Source organism: Brassica rapa, chromosome A04 (assembly GCF_000309985.2).
Source record: "Brassica rapa cultivar Chiifu-401-42 chromosome A04, CAAS_Brap_v3.01, whole genome shotgun sequence".
In the NCBI taxonomy this organism is placed as follows: Eukaryota; Viridiplantae; Streptophyta; class Magnoliopsida; order Brassicales; family Brassicaceae; genus Brassica; species Brassica rapa.
This window is the reverse complement of record NC_024798.2, coordinates 1,867,668-1,883,076: the sequence shown is the minus strand read 5'-3', so window position 1 is coordinate 1,883,076 and position 15,409 is coordinate 1,867,668. Positions and strand designations below refer to the sequence as shown.

Below are 15,409 nucleotides of genomic sequence, written 5' to 3'. Positions count from 1 at the left end.
TGAATAAAATCCGAAAAAATTGGTTAATTTTAGTTAGTTCGGTTATTTCATTTCGGATTTCAGTTAGTTATGTTCGGAATTACGGTTAAGATTAGTACTATTTGAATTATTTTTTAAAACTGAACTAACCGATTATGGAACCGAAAATCAAAAATTTTTATGTTACCGAACCGAATTTCCCACCGAACTAACCGAAAACCAAAATTTTTGGTTTGGTTTGGTTAAAAATCTCTAGCCCTAGTTCACACATTATGTTAGGAGTCGTCACTTTTAGGCATCTATCCCTGGTATAACATTTAAGAACACATATAAGCAAATGTACAGAGAGTGGAAATGAACTTTTGATGGCCAAACACAAGAGATCCGACCTGCAATGGAGAGATATGTAACAAGTTTTTTTTTCTTTCTAAGATATGTAACAAGTTATCAGAGATATATTCTACATTTCCAACTAAAAGGATTTTGAGAATAAAGACCAATCACATTTGACTTCTTTAGAACATGGAAAATAACACAAACTGAACTAGAGAACATAGGTAATGTGTATAAACACAAGCAGACCCCAACTGAATCAGTAGTACCAAGAATATTAACAGTTAACATAGAGAAAAAAATAACTTTTGTTTTCCGGAAATAAAAGAGATTCTAGTAGTGTCTCAAAGGTGCCAAAATGAGGAGTTTTTTTTAATCACCCGATTACATTTAAACACAATCACAAAGAACACAAAAGATTCATAGGTTTGTCATCAGTTCTGGTGTTCACTTCTGACGCTTTTAGACAATGGGAGGATACTGCTTAGACTGAAGCTTAACCCTTTTCTTGTACTCAACTGCATCCTGCATATTTTTCATCAAATTCAAACACATCAAAATCAAATTCCTGTGATCCAGAAACTATGCCATCATGAGCGTTGTTTGCTGAGACTGTACCTGGATGAAGAGATGATAACCATCCGTCTGTGCAGGGTCAGCGGGATTAGGAGTGTCAAGTAAATCCTGAATACCGACAAGAATCTGCTTCACTGTGATGGCCGGTCTCCATCCCTATCAAACATAACCAATCCAACAACAGAGAGCTTGAGGATAGTGAAGATCGATGAGAAATGCACAGAAAGAACCAGAAGAAAAGGACTTACGGAATCCTCATTAAGGATAGAGAGACAGACTGTCCCTGATGGATAGACATTAGGGTGGAAAAAGCCTTGTGGGAATTTGCATTTTGGAGGCTTGCTCGGATAGTCCTCGCTGAAGTGCATCGTTAATGGAAAGAATCCACCTTCCCAATCAGTCTGTAGTTTCAAAGTAAATTCATTATGAATAAAAGGTTTCAAGAATCATAACAGCAACTACTCTTATTAACCAGCCATGTTCCATATATCAAAAATCCACAGATTATAAATGTAACATTAGAATGCAGAGTTCATAATCAAAGACATTTTATAAACTAAGATTGATAAAGCACGAATTCTACAAGCAATCACAAAGAATAATGGGAAGAATCTGTAGAGTGAAGTAAATGGCCTCATGAATAATGGTTCCAGAATCTTAACAGCAACTACTCTTATTAACAAACCATGTTCAAAATATCAAAAAAGCCATAAATTACGAATGTAATATAGACAACTGAGTTCAGATTCAATATCATTTTGTAGACCAAGATTTTTAAAGCAACAATTCGGAACACCACATGTGAAGATAAACAGTGAGATGACAGCTACTTTTTCAACTAGCAATCACAAAGAATAATGGGAAGAATCCAACTTTGCAATCAGTAACCACTTAGCAATTATCATGTATAAGAAACTCTTATTAGCAATGAACCAGGAAGAAAAGCTAAACAAGGTACACATCAGAGTTCAAATTCAAAAACATCTCCAAGAACACATTTTTATTTTATGCACCAATTCATAACATCACAGCTACTCTTTCCCACTAAGCATTCACAGAATAAACTCTTCCACAGTTATATACGTAATCAAATAAGCAAAATTGCATATAAAAAAACTTCAAACATGAATCACACTATCTGGTGAAAGGTTCGAACTTTGAAGACATAAGAACCCTAATTTCACAATTAACTGACGCACATAAGATAAAATTGATAAAACGATTGTGTATACTTACACCGGCTTTACCAGGAATAGTGCAATGCCACACCATTAGATTCACAGACCCATCAGGCCCAGTCTCCGGCTTCGCCACAAAACCCTAATTCCACCATCGATAAACGCAATCAGAGACCAATTAACACTTGCCCAAGCATCAAATTTTGAAATTGGAGAAAGCGTATAGAAGAAAAACACATACATGAGGATGATTCTTCCTCCACGATTTCCTCTCCTCGGCTAAACGACCTCGAGCGATTCCACTAGCCATCTCTTTGAAAACAATCTCTGTAACTCTCAAATCTAACGCTTCTCTTCTCTCTATTGCTCTATATAGCTCGAAGAAGAGAGGGATTGGGGGAAGATGAAGAAGTGAAGTTACGGATTTGCCCCCTTTGTTAAAGCGTAATCAGAGCATCGTACGGTCCAGATTTCGCGGCGAATGAATGTCCTTCTCGTCCTTTTAGTGAATTGACCGTCGATAATTATTTTAAAAATAATAATAAAAAGAAGAAAAGGCGTAAAGAAAAAGTCAATGGATAGCGTGAAACCTACGCGAGTATATGAAAACTCAATAAAGCTACCAAAAGATTCTCTCTCTTCCTATTTAGTATTTATCACGTGGCCCATAAAACAACTATGGGCCCATTAAGCTCCCTTTAATTATTTTCTCTCCCATCACTGGTGGTGTGGGTGCAGAATAAAGCATCATCTCAAGACAATTTGTTTGGTAAAAACTAGAAACCAAGGAATGGTATATGAGCAAAAGTGATTTTTATCAAATGAATTGATAGATAGAAAAAACAATTTAATCTAATTTTCTTAACCATCAAATGATTTCTGAAAATAAATGATTTTTTTGCTCAAGTGATTTCCATGTACAAGTTGCATATAGTATTTTGCTATCCCATAGTTTGTATACATAGCTGACATTATGTTAACGTAACTGGTGCGTGTTCTTTCTTATTCTGCTTAAGACCATGTGTAGAAACTTGTTAACTACTTTGTCTGCAACCAAACTTGTGACTATCAAATAAGAACAAAGAAATAACATAAGAGGAGAACATCAAATCCACACAGATACTAATTTACTAATTTCAAACAAAAGTCTTGATAACGTTAAAAAAAAACAAAGGACATCATAATCATCAACAAGCAAAGGAGTCATCATGACTTTTTCAAAATAAGAAACAAACTAACAAGTCCGAAAGGGACGATTCTTTAACCTCAGAGCATGCAATCAGTTCTTGCAGGAAGCCTCCTGAAGAAATTGAGAGGAACCGACGGCAGCCTGTACCTAAACCTCGGATGTCTCAGAACATAGATTCCAACCAAAAGCGCCACAACCTGAAACGGCGTCACATAGAGAACAACCGCAGCAATCAAACAGAACAACACAAACAGCGCCGTCGCACGAGGATCACGCCAGCTCAGCAAAGACTGAAGCCTCTCTCCTTGCGTCGCAAGATCACCAACCACCGTCTGAATCCTCCCAGCGATACTCCTCAACCTATCATACCTCATCCTGACAATATCAGAGGGTCGTGAAGTAGGGAAAGTATCAAACTCCTCGTCAAGCTCGTCCGGGTGAGCTGAGTCAGCGTGTGAGAGACGCGTGTCCATGTGCGGAGGATGCCTCGGCCTCCAACGGTAGTACCATACACCAATAAGAAAAAGGTAAAGGAAGATAGTCGGCAAGATCAGCTCAGGGTAGACAACAAGGATGATGAACAAGAGATGGATCAACACCGTTGTGATCGGATTCTTCCAGTTACATATCTGCTCAAACCACTTCCCAACCGCTATCAACCCGCTCAAAACACCCATGATCCTGAAAAAATTCGCTTTGCTTCTCCTCATACTCCACATGTGGGAGCCAACATCAAGCATGTACTCAACCACCTCCTTCCTCAGCGGCGGCTCCGCTCTTGTCAGCCTCATCGACACAATCTGAGTCGCTTGGTGCCTCAAGTTATCAAGCTGGCTAACCGTCAGAGGATGAATGTAATGCATCTTAGGCAAGAGAGGCACCGAGTACATATACATCATGTTGAGTAACGAGGAGCAAGTGAACCTCACAGCCAAATGAATCTCTCCCATCTTCTTGACTCCGTTGGGATGCAGCACAAGGAGAGGATACGAATGCGTGTAGACACGATCCGTCTCTAAAGTAGAGAGCCTGATCCTCACCTTCCCGATTCTTGAATCTTTCCCTCCTCCTCCTCCACCGTTCTTCTCACCACCTCCATGGAGATGACAGTTATCAAAAACCCCAACGGTGACGACAGTACACGGATCAAAAACCTCCCACGTGTACTGCTCGTTCCACCTCGGGGTAAAGCTGTCTATAATAGTCCTCGTTCGAATCCACTTCTGACCATACTTCGCCACACAGTACGCATCCGTCGTCCCACGTCCATCTTTATTCTTCATAGGCATCAAGCCGGTGGCGTTAAGTATCCCGACCTCCAACACGCCGATGTTCGGCTTCCAGAGCTGCTTAGCCGTCGGTCTAAGGTCGCTACTGTAATGCGTAGACTCATCAAGAACATGGTACCCTCCTTCCAAACATATCCTCATGTGTATCCTGCTCGCGAACTTGATCTCCTTCTTCTCACCGTCCACCATGATATGCTTCTCCAAGTTAAACCACCTGCTGTTCACCGGCCTGTGGTCAAACCTCCTGTCCAAATGCTGCAACGGGATCGCGCATCTCCCTAAAACCTCGTCCTTGTTCGGAGCAACTCTGTCTTCAACGCTTAAAATCAACGGCTCCTCGAAAGGCTCAGCTGCTACAAACATCAGATCCTCGTTCCACATGGGGTTAATAGTCCTGCTTTGAGAGACTCTAGTCCGTAACGCTTGGTTTCCCACTATGGCCTTCACGTAGACCTCAGGGTACCTCCCTTTATCGCTAGGTATCAGATCTTGAGCCTCGATGACGTTAACTCTCAAGTACCAAAGCTTGGGGGAGAGATAGACTTTCGAGCGGATGTTAGCGAGAGCGTCTGTTCCGCTCACTGTCGCTGCATCCGAGTGCCAAGCCTCGGGGAAAGCTTCATCAGCTTGAGTACCGAACCAAACAGCAAGCATAAGCTCTCCTCTCACTTTCTCTCCTTTAGTGCCTTCGAGTCTATACCACTGAGGAGCCAAGGGGCTGTCGGGAGGGACTCTCTTAGGCACCTCGTTCAAATCAAAGACAACGCGACCGATCAAATCGTCTTTCACAACGTCCTTGTCTTTAACCGTGGCTTCGAGGAACGAGGCTTGGATCCTGTCTTTGGAGAAGGCGAAGACTTGGTTCCACTCCGGGTTTGACTTCTTCTCGAAGTGACGCGTGGTGCCTTTGTAGTTTCCGAGCTTGACCTCGACGTAAGGGTCGCAGCTTCCGGTTAGGTCTTTCCCGGGGAGCTCCTTGGCCTTGACGACGCGGACGTAGAGGTACTGCATTTGCTCGACGAGATCGTAGGTGCTGGTGAGTTTGTCGCCGGTGAGTTTGCCGCCGCCGAGGTGGGGTCTTGTCTCCTTCAAGGAGAAGTCTTCGGGAGGTGGTCTCTGCATCATGTTTGCTTCGAGAAAGACACTGAACAAAAGTTTCGAAAATTAGTAAGATTCATTAGCTAAAGATTAGCAATAAAGATTGATACTTACAGAGACTATTGCTCCACTTCAAAACACTAGATCTGAAACACCATTGTAAGAGAATTAAAGAATTAAAAAAAGTAAGAAAAAGATAAATAAATGAATATTACAAAAAGATACTCGAATATAGCATCTCGCATTTTCTAGATCATAACACAACCTCGTTAGCATCTCCGAAGCAGAATCTAACGGCACAAAATCATGAATCAACCCAACATTTATTTAAAAAAAAACATCTTCCAGTTCACTTCATTGAGAGTTTAAACTTTTTTTCAAAATTTTTATTTACCAAAAACAGAAAACGACAAATAAAAAATGCTCAAAATCCATAGAAAAAAGATCAGTAAAAGCAGTTATGGGAAGATAATAGTAATAAAAGTTTAGATCTGAGAATAAACACCTTAGATCTTCAAAAAAGTAACACTCAGAAGCAGTTCATGGATGAGAAGAAGAGCGAGAAAATCTACGTCCTTGATGAGTAAGGAGAGTTATGTCTTCCCTCTTGTTGGTTCGTCCTCGTTTTAATCAAAGTCTAAATAAATAAAAGGAACAAACGAAGATAAGACTAGTAAAAGCAGAGAGGGTATGCACTACTGGGAAAGGGAAATTTCTAGAGAGAGAAAGAAATAACATTGAAGAGGAAGGAGAGTCCGACAGAGAGAGAGAGAGAGTTTTATTGGTCTCTTCTTGTTGTATTCTGTTGTCTCCTTCTTTCCTTTGCTACTTATTTTTTAAGGGTTTATTTGATAAATAACTAAAAAAAAGGGAAATTAAATTTTTAGAGAGAGAGATAGGAAGAGAAAGTAATAGATAGGAGGTGCTTTTAGTTAGTTAGTAAATTTTGTTTTTTTTATGGTTACTGGGTGCAATTTCCCTTTTTTAATACTCGTTTATGATCTGATGATTATACAAAAAAGAAAAAAAAATACAGTAGAGAGAGGCACACATGGGCACTGTGCTGCTACAAAAATATACGGGTGGGGTCCATGGAAAATCACGCAAGACATACCCTCTTCGTTTTGAATCCCACACGTGTGAAGACAACGGTTCTACAGTTTCTATTTTTTTTTAAGGGTTTATTTGCTAAATAACTAAAAAAAAAGGGAAATTAAATTTTTAGAGAGATAGGAAGAGAAAGTAAGAGATAGGAGGTGCTTTTAGTTAGTTAGTGAATTTTGTTTTTTTTATGGTTACTGGGTGCAATTTCCCTTTTTTAATACTCGTTTATGATCCGATGACTATACAAAAAAGGAAAAAAAAATACAGTAGAGAGAGGCACACATGGGCACTGTGCTGCTACAAAAATATACGGGTGGGGTCCATGGAAAATCACGCAAGACATACCCTCTTCGTTTTGAATCCCACACGTGTGAAGACAACGGTTCTACAGTTTCTACTTTTTTTTTTAAGGGTTTATTTGCTAAATAACTAAAAAAAAAGGGAAATTAAATTTTTAGAGAGATAGGAAGAGAAAGTAAGAGATAGGAGGTGCTTTTAGTTAGTTAGTGAATTTTGTTTTTTTTATGGTTACTGGGTGCAATTTCTTTTTTTTTAATACTCGGTTATGATCCGATGACTATACAAAAAAGAAAAAAAAATACAGTAGAGAGAGGCACACATGGGCACTGTGCTGCTACAAAAATATACGGGTGGGGTCCATGGAAAATCACGCAAAACATACCCTCTTCGTTTTGAATCCCACACGTGTGAAGACAACGGTTCTGCGTAATAAAAATACTCTTATTGAAAAAAATTAAACTTAAATAATCCTCGTTGTATTATTTTTCTTAACGGAAATACTAGTTTTTAGTGTGTGGTTGGTTGTATGATGCAAATTTATTTGATTAAATTGTGATAAAAAAGACTAAGAAAATGTAGAAAAAATAGTAGAAGAAGAATCACAAGTCATTGGATTCCTCCATGTTTCTGCATTCTATACAATAAGCAATATTTCGACCAAAAAAAATACAATAAGCAATACAAATTCGTACTTTTGCTTTGGCTGGCCCTGACTATTTTTTTGTCGTTTTCTAGATAAAAGTTTCATTTACGGTTCTCATATTTGTTAGTTGGTTAAAAACATGTTAACTTACGTGAACAGAGCCTATGGCGTTTAAGTGAATTAGATCATTATGTCATACATTCATCTCCATATTCATTTAGATGAATGTATGAAGTAATGATCTAATTCACTTGTACGTTGGGTTGTTGGTTGCAGCATTAGAAGTAAGCTCTGTTGTGCGTTTAGTTTGATTTCGATGAAAATATGTTTTATGCCAATGTCATAAGATGCTAGCAACGGCTAGTCTTAGATCTAAAGAAATGCTAAAGCCCGGTTTGAACTCTTCCCAGTTATAAAAAAGTAATTCTGTTTTGCTGAAAACGTATTCTGGCTACAGAGTAAGCCTTTAGAAAGTATATATAGATTTATATTAGAGAAAAAGACTATAATAGCATTAAACTAAGTTTATGTTCCTAAAGTAGTACTTAAGATTCAAAGTCACAAAAATAGGTTTCATTAAAGAGGTAAATATACACTTATACCCCTTGGGTTAATTAATCCAAACCTTAGGGTTTAGAGTTAAGGAGTAGGGTTTTGGAATTAGGGTTTAAAATTTTATAATAAAAAAATACTAAAATAAAAAATAAAAATTTTAAAAACAGTTTCAAAAAGTATTTTTAAATTATAAAAAAATTTTGAAAAAAAAATTAAAAAAAAAAAATTTGAAAAAAAAATTAAAAAAATTTCGAATCTGAAAACATATAATCTGAAACTATAAAAAAAATTATTTTTTTCATTTTTTATTTTTATTTTTATTTTATTTATTTTTATTTATTTTTGTTTGTTTATTTAATTTTAAACCAAGGGTATTATGGATATTTTACCCTTTAATGAATGTCATTTTTGTGACTTTCTCCTTCTAGTGCTATTTTTGAGACATAAACTTCAAAGGTGCTATTATTGACAATTGCCCTTTATATTATGCTTAGAAAGGGGGTAATGTATTATAAGTTGCATCGTTACAACATTACAGTCGTAAAGAAAAACAGTCACAATCAAATGTTTTTCCTCGAATTTTACCTTAAATGTCTGAAATCATAATTCCCACATATATGCGTTACATGTGCTTGATTTTTATAAATGATTATTCTTTATGGTCGGCATTACCGCATTAGTCATCATCATGCCTTTAGGTGAAAACACGAAAAAGAAGAAAAAACCGGTGTAATTCAAGTTGCATTAGTTTAGTCTAAACTATATATAAAAACATTCGGACTAATTTCTAGTACTCCACTATGATAGCTATGGATCTTGATCAGTTGTTTATGATAAATAATAAATGGTGTAAATGATATATCTCTCTAGTCAACTGAAACCAAACCTAAAGATGTGACTATAGGTTTTAAACACGTAAGCGAATCCTTCTGGTTAGGTATTTTACGTGATTGGGTATAGCTGGAAAATGGAAATTCATCAAACACTTTCGGAGTTGTTGTTGTTATAAATATACGACTCTCTTTTTCTAAGTAGTTTACAAAACCAAGCTACTGTACATATGAATCCAAAATTGGTATATGGACAATAATACATCTCTATATCATGTCTGTTCCCATTTGTCCGCTCTATGTTATTACCTTATGAAACAAGGGTTGTGCATAGATAGTAGCTAGTTGTTATAATTTACATAGTTTGTTTTTGTAACTATTGTCCCGTTCTTAATATTCGGTCTGTTACTGGACTGTCTTTATTTGCTATGTCATTCATCTTAACGTATACGTTTCTTGAGTGCCTAATACGTGGTGCCTTTATTTGCGAAGAGGCCGTCTTTTTACTTTTTCGTTTTTTCCGTTGCGACTTGTCCTCTATCTTTACGAAGTGTGCGACCGATAAGTGAATGCTTCTTCTCCAAGTTTTCGGACATATAATTTAACCAAAATAATTTTGATACGGGATAAAATACTATTTAAAGGTCAAAAAGAAAGAACATTGTATTTGATGCATGCAGACACCACGTGTCGAACATGCCACCCTCGGATTTGTTGAGCTTCGTCGACTAGGAGATTTAGCGTTTGCCACCGACTACGATCACAATCAACACTAGTTATAGTTTGATTCGTAACAGGAAGACGAATTTAAGATTTTGATAAAATATTAGTAGGTAATAACATCAGTGTGTTACGACTTTGTAATCAATTGTCAAAAACATTGCGCTATCGTCACGAGTCATAAATATAATCAAATTAGAATATTAACTTTCTAAATTTACATTGAATATTAAATCAAACACCAACAGATATTTTTACTTTCCAAAATATATAATTGATATAAATGTTAATTTTTTTCTGACTTATTGTATTTTTGTTGGTTAAATAAAATCAAATTTGTAATTTATATTTATTGGTTAATAAATACGAAAAAATTAAATTGAATATAGTTATCTGATTTTTAATAAATATATGATTTTTAATTTATAATTATTGCTAAAATAAAAAAGTTATGAACCTTCTAAAATTTTGGATCCTATTCGATCATTCCACTTGCATGTACTAAAAAACGGCAGTTCAACCATGGTCCATGTCAAACGCTAACTGTAATTGAGATGGCTATCGTTCGTGGACTGGACGACTATAACTTTATATTTACGTAACAGTTAACGATCTCGAGTACTCCATGATAACTCAGTCCAACTGTTAAATATGGTAACAACTCAATACTCCCAAGTTGATTGTGTTCACTTTCCCAAAATGTCTTCAAAACATTTTTCTTAACTAAACAAGAAGAAAAAAAATCGTAGATTACAACAATGGCAGTTATGTTTCTTTTGTAATCGGTCTCTGGAAACCTCTGCTTTTTTATCTTATTTACCATAGATATCCAGTGGTTTTTAATTTTAACAATTAGAAAATATTTTCTCCGTTTCTGAAAATAAGATTTTATAAAATTTTCACGTTTTCCAATTCAAATATTCATAATTAATGTTTTTTAAAAGTATACAAAAATACTTTAAAATATAAAAGACTTATTTTTTGTGGAACAAAAATAAATTTTAGAAAATTTTCAAAAAAAAAGAATAAATTTTAGAAAATTTTATTTTCGGAAATGGAGTACAATATAACCGGTTATCAACATAATTCTACTAACCTATACGTTTATGAATAATGATTATCACCTTTACTTTTTGGCAACTTTAATGACCTAACTTATCTTATTGCATTAACGAATGGCCTAACAAAGAAACTAAAAACTATTAATGCGAAATGCAATCACCTCTTTATACTTGTTACCATCTCTCGTCTGACGTGTCATAGCTCGGAGATCAAGCGCTAATCTACTCGTAAATCCAACGACCAGGAAAAACAAGACGTAGATTAATACCATACACGTGCGCACACCATAACATTCTCGCTCTTCTTCCCCATTCAATGCCATCATCATCATCATTCATCACACGAAAGAAAGATCTGCAACTCCACGACGAATCATGACCGACGAACAAGTCCTCGTCGACCAATCACCACCGCCTTCAGCACCCGACCCGAATCCAAACCCACTAATCCACCCGAGACGCGTGTCCTTCGAGCACGGGCTCCTCCCGATCCAGAAACTCGCATTCACCGACCCGATCCAAACCCTAGCTCCAATCAAGCAGAAGCTAGCCGACGCCGCCTCGAACAACCGCGTCGGATCGGATGCGATCGCGGAGGCTCTCCAGATCTCCGGCGACCACGCGCGTCTCGTCCTCGAGACTCTCGGCTCGGTGCTTCACTCCGAGGGGGATCCTCTGGTTAGGGCTAAACCGGAGGAGGTTGATTCCGTGGGAGCTGATTTGAGGGATCTGGTTTTGTTTCTGTATGTGCAGTCGTATAAGAAGCTGATGCCGAGGACGCATAAGGACTCTGCGGCGGTGGCTGATGTGTGGCCGTCGACGTCTGCTTTCGATGGCTACTTGTCTGCGTTGTCGCCAATTCAGGCAAAGTTTCTTTCTTTTTATGTGCATCGATTCAGTGATCTATTTGGTATGGAGATGGAATATTGAAATAGAATGTGGATTAGATGATCATTTTCTTTCCGTTTTTGCATTTAATGCAACTGTAGTTTTGAAATGGAAGTTAAAGTTTGTGGCTTTTGATGTACCTGAAACTTAGAGTTAAGCAAATTTGGAAGCTTGAGCTGTTGTTTGAATTGATGGTGTATGTAGTGAAGGTGCTCGTATTCTTAATGCATGTCGTCTGTTGACTTATTACTTCGAATAGGGTGAAACTGTTAGTCATCTTGTGGTGGAGGAATTGATGTAAACCAATGCACTTTAAGTTGGATTAACTAAGTATGCCAATGATAATGTTGCTGCAGTATAAGATTATCATTTGCTTGGTGGTTTGAAAGACATGCTTTAAGTTGTATGTACCTACGCATTTGGGTAACAATCAGGTTATTTATAGCATCTCATAGTTGGTAGTCCCCTTTCTTTGATGACTATGGGGCAATGGTTAGTCTGCAGGCTGATGATGTCAAGCATCAGTCAGCTTGCTGTGTTATGTGGTTTCTTTCTAATTGTACACTAATTTGGTTGGTCCTTCCACGTGGTTTATTTGGTGAAAATTCGAAATGTGTTATTGATTTTTTGTATTATGACGTTCAGTCTCCAGTCCTGTGATGTGACGTTGTAACTCCTGTTTGTGGTAGGGCTGGTCAATAGCGTCTTATAGAATACATTCATCTTAGTCTTAGTCTCGTTAGTGCTTCAACAATCATTGTACTTCGATATGCTATTTTTCCCACACATGGTCTGAAGTGTTAGTTATATTTTTCCTTTTGATCATTTTGCAGCTTGTACGCAGCAACAGCCGTCGGTTTATGCCATCACAGGCTGATGATGAAGCTCATCAGTTGTCATATCTGCAAAAACATTTAGCAAACATCATTTCTCTTCTTGGAGAGCCTGTGGAAGGAGAAGGAGAAGAATCTTTGGTATGTGCTAGTCTTTCTTTATTTTTGTCAAGAAGAGTCACTGTTTCTACAGAGCATGACATTTAAATTTACGTTGGGATAAGAATATTTGAAGGAATGAGAGAGAACACAAGTCTCAAGCTAGTTGTTAATTTCATGATTGTTCAAAATATTAATTTTCTTGCTTGTTTAAACATCCTTCAGGTTATCTCTATGGAGGCTTTTGAGCACCTGGGTTTTCTTGTTCAGTTTGGTGATAAGGGATCTGATGTATCTCCACTGAGCCAAGCTACTCCGTTTTTTGCAAATTCTGATCCAGATATGCCCGCTGTTCCAGTCCCTGCTTCCCAAGCGCTTGACTGGCTTCTGCAAAACATAGCTTCCGCTTTAGAAAGCATCACTGAGGGAATTTCTGGAAAAGAGAACGGGCCGTCTAATACCTCTGACCAAGATGATGCGATGTCAGATGCTTGTACTGCTCCGAACAAGGTTGCACCTAGTGGTAGAGGCCCGTGTTTAATCGAAGGAGTCTCCAAGACCTCACTTGTTAAGCAGGCCTCCGATCTTAGGGGTAGATCTGTTAAGGTTCGCTACGAACAAATGACTTGGGTTTTAATGTAGCTGGATTATTCCCTGCCCCAAAGGACTTGCGTCATTAGTCTCTGTGTGCACTCATGTCAACTATATGTTCTGTGTATCCTGCAGGTTGTCAACTGCCATGATTCTGTTATTTATCTTTTAGCGCCATTGAGATATGCAACTGTGCATGGATGTTCTGATACCACTATAATCCTTGGAGCTGTTGGCAAGGTACGGACACAATAGATATCCAAGGCAACATGTAACAGGTTATAATATAATGGCGAGTTTTACTAAAAGATGTAGAAGTCATTTTCTGATTTGCCTTTGCAGGCATTGAGAGTTGAGCACTGTGAGAGAGTTCATGTGATTGCAGCTTCTAAACGAGTGTGCATCGCCAATTGCCGTGAATGTGTATTCTTCTTAGGAGTCAATCAGCGACCACTAATTGTTGGTGATAACCACAAACTGCAGGTGAAGCCTCTCTCTCTAACGTGTATTCTACTTCTTAGTAGCTTAGTTTGGTTAATATGCTCTTCTGGACATGTGAACCGAGTTTAATGGAAACATCGTCGAGGTGGTTTTCATCGCACTAATTTACAGTGGTGATGATTATCTTGGTTAACAAGTACCTTTTTAGTCTATAATGTTTACTTGTGAGGACTTCCTTTTAGTACTGATAACACATACACTGTCTGATATCTATCTAGTGGTTATAGTAATTAGAGGATTCTAAAAACTCTGTTTGCTTTCTTTTTCCAGGTCGCTCCATATAATACATATTACTCTCATTTGGGAGAGCATATGAGTGAGGTAGGGCTTGAGTCAACTATCAACAAATGGGACAAACCATTGGCACTGGGAGCAGTCGATCCACATGACTCGTTGTCGCATCCTGCCGGTGTTGCTGATGCACAGGCCGAATCAGCTGCCTGTGTAGACCCTGACCAGTTTGTTAACTTTTTGGTACACTCTCTTTTTGTTAGTCTTATTTGACTCTGATAATTGGTGAATGCTTTTGACTCACATCTTTACGTGGTATCAATGTTTATGGTGAAGATCCCAAACTGGTTTAGCGGCGAGGACACTGGTTTGACCAAAGACAATCCATTTCCATTGCCAGATCCTTATATGGCAGCTCAGCAGAGAAACGTATGCTTTTTTTCTTTTTTCCCTTAGTAAGAAAAGAAGCACTTGTTTGCATCTCCTTAACTCCTCTGTTTTTTTATTTCACCAGCTTAAGAACTTGGATGAAACAAGACGATCGCTAAGAGAAACGCCTCTGGAAGAAAACCGGAAAAAGGAGCTATCAAGCGCACTCCATGTGTATTTCAAAGACTGGCTCTATGGTAGGAACTTTCAAAATCAATCCCCACTCAAAGTTCATGTGCATCATGTATTACAAGGTTTTGACTGCCTCTATGTTGCTTGTGTGAAATGACAGCAAGTGGAAATATTAGACAACTCTACTGCCTACAAGGTGACTAACAATGGACAATAAAACCAAGTGGAAGAAGATGTCTCGTTCCTGTAGAGCTCTATCAATCATTTTGGGAAATTGCTAGTGAAGAAACCACCAGAAAGAAGAAAGAAGAGAAACCAGTCTGATTTGTAGTTATCTGCACAGAACACTCATTTAGATTATTATTTTATTTCTCGCTTTCTGCTTTGGTCATGTTTAATCTTTGTTCCTTTTTGACATTCCAATCCCTCGTTTTTGTCCTCTCTTTCTCAAAATCTCATCTTTGAGACAGAGCATGATGGCTTTCCTTGAATTGTAATAACATATAAAGCAAAACTTTTTGTTGATATTCATGTCTTGGCCTTAACTCGAATGCAATAGTTTTTAAATTCTCTTACTCAGTAAAAGCAATCTCCAGGCCAACAGTGAAATTTGCGAAACTGTTGAGCATGAGATGAAGCACAATCTCTCAAAGTTTAAGTAAACACAGAATGATCGATTGTGAGTTTATTAAGAGAAATCAAAGCGATATAAGATCAATTAAGGATGATAAACTGACAACTAGAATGAAAATTCTGAGTAAGTTGGCTTCTTTTTATTTCGATTTGTCAATGTAAAGTGGCTCTCTCACTCAACTCTACAGAACGTAAGGAGGACGAAGAAGAAGAAGAA

General features: G+C 37.7%; 3 protein-coding genes across 5 annotated transcripts; 1 reads left to right on the top strand and 2 right to left on the bottom strand.

Annotated features, from left to right (window-relative positions):
* Window positions 1-509: 509 nt before the first annotated feature.
* Window positions 510-2,560, bottom strand: LOC103863023 (SUMO-conjugating enzyme SCE1). Its single transcript, XM_009140759.3, has 5 exons — window positions 2,308-2,560; window positions 2,125-2,208; window positions 1,137-1,289; window positions 931-1,044; window positions 510-837 (listed from the first exon to the last, which is right to left on the bottom strand). The coding sequence occupies exons 1-5, from the start codon at window positions 2,374-2,376 to the stop codon at window positions 775-777; spliced, it is 483 nt and encodes a 160-aa protein (XP_009139007.1). The 5' UTR covers window positions 2,377-2,560; the 3' UTR covers window positions 510-774.
* A 579-nt stretch (window positions 2,561-3,139) lies between these two features.
* On the bottom strand, window positions 3,140-6,482 carry LOC103863021 (FT-interacting protein 3). Of its 3 annotated transcripts, XM_033290516.1 has the most exons (4): window positions 6,379-6,480; window positions 6,148-6,279; window positions 5,757-5,788; window positions 3,140-5,688 (listed from the first exon to the last, which is right to left on the bottom strand). In XM_033290516.1, exon 4 carries the CDS (start codon window positions 5,667-5,669, stop codon window positions 3,333-3,335), a length of 2,337 nt encoding a protein of 778 aa, XP_033146407.1. In that variant the 5' UTR covers window positions 5,670-5,688; window positions 5,757-5,788; window positions 6,148-6,279; window positions 6,379-6,480; the 3' UTR covers window positions 3,140-3,332. The 3 variants fall into 3 exon arrangements, with proteins under 3 accessions (XP_033146407.1, XP_033146408.1, XP_009139005.1); XM_033290517.1 differs by lacking the exon at window positions 5,757-5,788 and having other exon boundaries at window positions 6,379-6,482; XM_009140757.3 differs by having other exon boundaries at window positions 6,148-6,459.
* A 4,686-nt stretch (window positions 6,483-11,168) lies between these two features.
* LOC103863020 (TBCC domain-containing protein 1) lies at window positions 11,169-15,104 on the top strand. The gene is made up of 9 exons (XM_009140756.3): window positions 11,169-11,719; window positions 12,577-12,717; window positions 12,901-13,281; window positions 13,402-13,506; window positions 13,609-13,749; window positions 14,038-14,241; window positions 14,335-14,427; window positions 14,513-14,624; window positions 14,720-15,104. Exons 1-9 carry the CDS (start codon window positions 11,231-11,233, stop codon window positions 14,761-14,763), a joined length of 1,710 nt encoding a protein of 569 aa, XP_009139004.2. The 5' UTR covers window positions 11,169-11,230; the 3' UTR covers window positions 14,764-15,104.
* Window positions 15,105-15,409: the final 305 nt, after the last annotated feature.